The 7,776-nt window shown below is 36.8% G+C and overlaps 1 protein-coding gene across 2 annotated transcripts; it reads left to right on the plus strand.

The window, feature by feature from the left end:
- Window positions 1–710: 710 nt before the first annotated feature.
- Window positions 711–3,912, plus strand: LOC109193264 (patellin-3-like). Of its 2 annotated transcripts, XM_019344111.1 has the most exons (5): window positions 712–1,144; window positions 1,373–2,089; window positions 2,906–3,030; window positions 3,126–3,267; window positions 3,353–3,912. In XM_019344111.1, the coding sequence occupies exons 1-5, from the start codon at window positions 836–838 to the stop codon at window positions 3,599–3,601; spliced, it is 1,542 nt and encodes a 513-aa protein (XP_019199656.1). In that variant the 5' UTR covers window positions 712–835; the 3' UTR covers window positions 3,602–3,912. The 2 variants fall into 2 exon arrangements, with proteins under 2 accessions (XP_019199655.1, XP_019199656.1); XM_019344110.1 differs by having other exon boundaries at window positions 711–2,089.
- Window positions 3,913–7,776: the final 3,864 nt, after the last annotated feature.

Genomic DNA, 7,776 nt, shown 5'->3' on the forward strand with positions numbered 1-7,776 from the left:
AAAATATTTCCATGAACCAAACATCCCCTAAACGAAATGACGTTAATATAACGGGTTTATGAAACATGTAGTTGACAAGAAAAATAAATAAAAAGATATAATGCAATAAAGTATGCAATCTTTATATATTATTGCCTTATATAAAAAACTAATAATGATTATTTGTCACAAAATCAATAACTATTCTCTCTTTTTTTTTTTTAATAATAATAAGATGAATCATACGTTAGAAAGTCAAAAATAAAAATTTGATACATTACTCTATTCGTAAAGTCTATCTACGAATGAAAAAACACAAATTAAGCTGGTATAAAAAGCAACAAATTTATATGATACTTATTAACATCAGTACCGATTATACATAATATTATCCATTTTGTGATAAATAAGCAATTAACATGAGTGTGAATGTCCTTATTAATATCTTAGAATATTTTTTTTAAAGGAATATTAAAATTATTTGGAAATATGATAAATTGGGTGGATTAAAGAGGAAAAGAAAAGTAATTATGGAGGCCAACTAAGAAATACTAGAAAGATTCGGGTTTCAATGATTACACACCAACGTTCAAATAGAAATGGAGTGGTGGACCCCATTTCCACTGCACTGACAAGCTGGCAAACCGAACTGTTTCACCCCACCCCCCTCCCCCATACCACCCCGGGATGACACGCCATAATATTAACCCTTCTTCGCCACCGTTCTTCCCAGAATCAAAATTTTCTTGAATTCTTTCTTCAAAAAAAAGAAATCTTGAATTCTCATTTTCTTGGGTTTTCTTTGATTTATATTTCAGTTTTAATTTTAATTTTAATTTTAATTCACTGATCTGATATGGCTGAGGAAACTAAAGCACCTGCTGCCGCTGCCGAGGAGGTGGTGGTTTCCGATGTGCCGGTAGCGGAGAAGCCGGAGGCTCCGGCGGTTGTGGAGAAGGAGGCTGAACCCGAGGCCGCCGGAGAAGCGGTGGTGGTGGAAGGTGAGAAGGAGAAGAGTGGTGTTGCAGAATCGACGTCGTTTAAGGAGGAGAGTAATAAGGTGGAGGAGCTTCCGAACCCGGAGAAGAAAGCTTTGGATGAGTTTAAGCAGTTGATTCAGGAGGCTTTGAACAAGCACGAGTTTACTGCTCCGCCGCCGCCGCCGCCGCCGCCGGCGCCGGCGAAGGAGGAGGAGAAGAAACCCGCTGAGAGTGAGAGTAAGGAAACTGAGGCTGCACCGGCCGACGCTCCGGCGGCGGCGGAGGAGCCACCCAAGGCCGAAGAGAAAACAGAAGAGGTGGCGGCCCCACCCGCCGCCGCCCCGGAGCCAGAATCAGCACCCAAGGAGGCGGAAAAGAAAGAGGAGGAGGAGAAAACCGCTCCACCACCGCCACCCACGGAGGAGGCGCCGGCGGAGCCCGCGGTGGTTGTCGTCGACGAAAAGGCCGCCCCACCGGCGGAGGAAATCAAGGAGACCATCGTGGAAGTAGCCGCCGCAGCCCCACCGGCGGAAGAGCCAGCCCCCGCCGCCGCCGCCGCCGACGGCGGCGCCGGCGAGGAGGAAAAGGAAGAAGAAGCCCCCCCACCAGTACCGGAAGAGGTTTCCATCTGGGGAATTCCCCTCCTCGCCGACGAACGCAGCGACGTGATTCTCCTCAAATTCCTCCGGGCACGCGATTTCAAGGTCAAAGACGCCTTCAATATGCTCAAAAGCGTGGTTTCATGGCGGAAAGAGTTCAAAATCGACGAGCTCCTCGGAGAATCCGAACTGGGTCAAGGCCTAGATAAGGTTGTCTACATGCACGGAGTCGACAAAGAAGGCCACCCAATCTGCTACAATTCCTTCGGAGAGTTTCAGGACAAAGAATTGTACCAGAGCACCTTCTCCGACAAGGAAAAGCTCAACAATTTCCTGCGATGGAGGATCCAATTCATGGAGAAATCAATCAGAAACCTCGACTTCAGCCCAGATGGGATTTGCACCTTTGTTCAGGTCATTGATCTCAAGAACTCCCCTGGCCTTTTCTTCTTCAAGAAAGAGCTCCGCCAGGCCACCAACAGGGCTCTCCAATTACTCCAAGACAACTACCCAGAATTTGTTGCCAAACAGGTATTCTTTGTTCACTAAATTCTCATCCAAACCCTCACAAAACTAGCATATAATTACATAAAGTTTGAATCTTTAAACTATTTTTGGGTTAGTGTGTACCCGGTAAACTTTGTCTTGTGACCCGCTAGAGCCTAAGGGTGTGATTTAAGGGTAGTGTGCGTGTGGTAAATCTTGTCTTGTGACCTTAATTGCCGGTGGCAAATGATCACAAGGACGGAAATCGGTCTTGGTTGATCGGTTCAAATCAAGAAAGTAAATAAGTGATTACCATCGGGGAGTTAACTTGTAATCTTCAAAGGGTAATGTGCATGGGGTAAATCTTGACTTGTGACCTTAATTTTGCCTTTTGACCTTAATGGCAAAGGACCACAAGGAGGGCCCTAGTGGTAAATAAGTCTTGGTTGATTGGCTCAAACCAAGAAAGTCCTGGTTCCCATCGCAGAGTTAAACTTGTAATCTTCAAACTATTATTTGAAGGATATGTGGTTGATCGGTTCAAACCAAGAAAGTTCATAAGTGGTTCCAATGGGGGAGTTGAACTTGTAATCTTCAAGCTATTATTTGAAGGATATGTGGTTGATCTACTAAAGTTTCAATCTTTATCATTATTTAAGACTTATTGGTGATTGTTGTGCATTCAAATTGTGTTGAAGCTTGTTGGTTTGAAGATATATGGACCACCAATCCTAAAAGATTCAATCTTTATTATCAAATGAACTTGTATATGATTGTTGTGTCTGTGAATTTTGTTGATGCTTTAGTGCTTTACTATGGATTGGTATGAATTCGAATTGTGTGCGTTGTTTTGCTATGAAGGTGTTCATCAATGTTCCTTGGTGGTACCCATCCTACTATCGGATGATCAATGCGCTGTTCACCACGAGGACGAAGAGCAAGTTTGTGTTTGCGGGCCCTTCCAAGTCTGCCGAGACCCTCTTCAAGTTAGTATGCTCTTTCGGTTATCTGTTTATGCGTTTGAAGCGTGTGAACTACTTCGTTTTCTTAACATTTTTGTGTTGAAACCGTGGAAACTTAGATACATTGCGCCCGAGCAAGTGCCAGTTCAATATGGTGGACTTAGCCGGGAAGGCGATTATGAGTTCACTACTACTGACCCTGCGATAGAGGACACTATCAAGCCGACCTGCAAGCATACTATCGAATTGCCTGTCACCGAGGTAATAAAAAAGCTCGGTTTTCATTTTTCGAGTTAGGAGTTTGTTGTTGCATTATAACGTTTAATGGGAGTCGTTGAACTTGCAGAATTGCACTTTGGTTTGGGAGGCGAGAGTGGTCGGGTGGGATATCTCCTATGGAGCGGAGTTTGTGCCAGCCGACGAAGGCGCCTACACCATCATAGTAGAGAAGTCGAGGAAGATTGGATCGGCCGACGAGACGATAATTGGCAACACCTACAAAGCCGAGAGCGCGGGAAAAGTCGTGTTAACGTTCGACAACCAGACCTCGAAAAGGAAGAAGCTTCTCTATAGGTCCAAGACCAAAGCCCTCTGATCTGCTTGATTGATTGATTGATTGATTCCGGGTGCTTCAAGTTCCATATGAAAGGAAGGGTTCTTTCCTTGTTCATAGAATTTTTTTCTTTCTTAAATTTAATTTTATGGTCTGGGATATGTTATAAAATATTTGTTGCATTTTTTTTTTCTTTTCATTTAAGAGGGGTTTTGGTCTTTGGATTGTTCTAAATATATGGGAGCAGAAATTTGAGAAAGTATTATTGTGGAATGTATTCAAGACAACATATTTGTTACTAGCTAATACACAACTTTGCCTTGTAAAATTTGTGTAAATCTTTTGTTTTCTTTTGAAAATATTTTGATTTTAATTGGTGCATTACTCACACAAGTTTCTTGTCCTTTGTGCTATGAATTTGGTTCATTTAAGTGATGGGAAGATATTTTTTTTGATAATTTCGTTTTCAGTTTTGTCAGATTATATGTTAGAGCTATATAAATTTGTTTTGATTGGACTAATTATATATTGAATCTCATGATGAACTTGTTGGTTGGGAAGATATTTGAAATGTTCAGTATTTATCTATAAGATAGCATTTAATCCCTTTTGACATTGACATAATGGGGAATGGATAAGATGGAAGAAAAATGATCAAATGGGATATGGACATATGGTTTAGGATAAGCTGCTACAATGAACAATGCATTATGCTTACCAATCTTTTAGAACATTAATTCTTCCCAAATTTTACCATTATGACCAGTTGAGCTGCCCATACGGGCTTTAGAACATTAATTCTCATGGCCTGTGGTCAAACACTTAAACGATTGCAATTCTAACTCTATATATTTCACACTTATTAAAATATGTAAATACTTACTAATGAAAATATGTGGAGTATGTACGCCGATTCCCGACCATGTCCTACCTGACTTCAGGAATGCGCTCTCGACCTGTTAGATCGAGAAGTCGACTACTCCACCTAAACAGACAAATGACTTGTGAAGTGTTTTTTCAGATATCCGATCAGCCTAAGTTAACTCAATAGACACATGACACAACTGACTTGATTGAGCTTATAGGCAAGCGTCGCGTATCCTTAGTGTACGAATTCGATATGTGTTCTCTCACCCAATGTTACAAAGGCCAACTAATTAACCCTTTAAAGTAAGGAACTTTTCTGGATCAGTACTATCTTTAATACTTCCTAATTTATTGTGAAATTCGACTTAACATCCCAACTTATCCTTTGTACTAAGCACGTTATATTCAAATAATTCCATTTTTGATTTGTTTTACACATTTAGGTTCTTCATACAACTAAATTATATATCAGATTACTTGCAACAATAATATAAGAATTACAAGTAATTACAAGTAGTAGGAAGTAGGTGTAAAGTCAGAAGAGATCACACCTGATTTGCTCATATATGGATAACGATGAAGATTATAGCTATTTGCGATAAGCAATCAGAATTTTGAAGTGACGAAATAGGGAAAAGATATTGGCCCAGTTTGGTAAAAAAATTGGTCTATAGGCTAATTTTGGCTTATTTGATTATTATTAATTGTTTTTTTTTTTTTTTGAAAATGATTATTATTAATTGTTTAATTTAGTTAAAATATCAATATAAATATTTGGTTAATTAACTTTTTGCAACTCCAAAAGGTTAAAATTCAAAAAGCTACTCAAAGCAACTTTTTCAATTAGCTTTTCGAGAAAAGAAATTATACCAAACACTTTTCTACAATCAGCTAATGTTATCAATTATTTATACCATCTAATTAACACAATCAGCTAACAGCTAACAGCTATCCAGCTAACAGCCATTTTACCAAACAGGGCCATTATAATTTCCACAGTTGAAAAGTAGCTAACTTTAATCACTACTTTATGTTAATACAGAAATAATGTTAATTTTGCGCACCAGCATTTGGCCTTGTCTACTAACTTATTGAGTCACTGTGATTTATATTCTCTCACATGCTCTGTCGGGTCAGAATGTGGGGGACCCTTAAGGTTGGGGATTTAGCTTTTGAGGTAAGAAATAATGTTAATTAATTATTTAGATTGAGAAGTGCAATATAATTCTTTTACATTAAAATATATAAAATATTATCAAATCTACTGAATGTGTCAGGATAGTTACCAACTATATATATATATTTTTCTCTGTTGACAACTTTTTTATAAAAACTCCAATTGTTAGGTGTGGAGCCGTGTCCACTTTGCAAGGTGGACATAGTTCGATATTTATAATTACTGAACTCTATGTTTATAATTTTTTAACTTCATATTTACAATTATTAAACCCTATATTCACAATTACAGAACTTTATGTTCATAATTACTAAATTCTATGTTCATAATTATAAAACTCTATGTTCATAATTTTTGAATTTCATATCACAATTATTGAATTCTATATTCATAATTATAAAACTCTATATTGATAATTTTTGAACTCTACATCCACAATTATGACAGTTTTAGAACCTTGTACACATTTCACAGCATAATTTGCCCAAAAACTCAAATGAAAACTTAAATCAATGGGTTTGTTCTTACAGCCCGAATTCATGATTAGCTATATACTCCGTAGTTAGTAAGCCTTGGGCTTTCACAGGTTAAAGAAGAAAGTTTAAAACTTAAAAGAAGCCATTTAACACGGCAAATTATGCTGTGCATCCGTATGCACCATGGTGCATATGGATGCAAAAACGACATCGTTTTATTAAAAACGTGCGTCTCTCATTAAAAAAAAAAAAATTCAGGTTCGATTCCCAGCAACAACATATGAACTAAAATTTCAGAATTGATGAACTATAATTCCAGAATCTAATCTATGAACTAAAAATTCCAGAATGAATGAACTAAAATTCCAAAATCTATGAACTAAAATTTCAGAATCGATGAACTACAATTCCAGAATCGATGAACTATAATTCCAGAATCAATGAACTAAAATTCCATAATCTATGAACTAAAATTCCAGAATGAATGAACAACATAATGCTGTTGCTGGGAATCGAACTTGAATTTTTTTTAAGAAGAGACGCGCGTTTTTAATAAAACGTCGTTTTTGCATCCGTATGCACCATGCATGGTGCATCCAGATGCACAGCATAACTATCCATTTAACACGGGTTATGTATTTTACATTTTGTATTGCTGGTTTTTCTTTATTCACCGGACCTACGGCCCAACTATGGGGGTGCAAAAATAGGTAATTTATATCGTGCACCAGGGCATGCATTACATTGTGCACCTTGATGCAAAATGACATCGTTTTAGTTTTTTTTTTTTTTTTTTTTTTTTTTTTTTTTTTTGAGTAGGTAATTTATATCGTTGACGGTTAATTTTCTTTAAAAAAAAAAAATCATGTTGAAAAATGTACATAATTTTATACTAAAATACACATAATTTTTTTTTTGAGAAAAGAATACACATAATTGTATACATGAATGTACATAATTGTATAACAAAATACACATATTTTTTTTTTTATTTCCTAATTCGGATGTACATAATTGTATAAAAAACATGTACATAATTGTATAAAAAATACACATAATTGTATAAACAAATACACATAATCACGTCAACTCTCTACATAACTTACCAAAACGACGTCATTTGGGAGGCGCGGGACGCACAATGCTATGTGCGTCATGGTGTATGGTATAACGATTGGCAAAAATAAGTTCTCAACCTCCAATACAATAATAATTATAAGAGATAATGAAAGTGGTAATTATTATGGTTCTATTTCTTAGAGCTGAATACCATAAGAAGGTTACAATTGTAGAGCAATATGAATTGCTTGTTTAGAATGTATGAATAATCATCATTATTTATATATAATGGAATATTTTATACATTAATTTAGACTGATGAAACTAATAAAACGTTTAAGTTGCTCTTTTTAAGTTGTTTTTTCATATGAGAGGTTGCGGGTTCGAATCTCAATGGAAGCGGTATTGTCTCTACCCGTTTATCTGAGTGACGTTTTATTTATGAGAAAATTATATTTTTGGTCCTTTAATTATATTCGCAATACAAATTTAGTTCTTGCGTTATATATATGACCAATTTAGTTCTTGCGTTATATATATATGACCATCTTTTCACCTTAAGTTATGCACTAAGTAGCGACTATTTCTACCACTAATTTGTGTACTAAAACAACTGAAGTCACAATATGGACTAAAAA

Source organism: Ipomoea nil, unplaced genomic scaffold (assembly GCF_001879475.1).
Source record: "Ipomoea nil cultivar Tokyo-kokei standard unplaced genomic scaffold, Asagao_1.1 scaffold1848, whole genome shotgun sequence".
NCBI lineage: Eukaryota > Viridiplantae > Streptophyta > Magnoliopsida > Solanales > Convolvulaceae > Ipomoea > Ipomoea nil.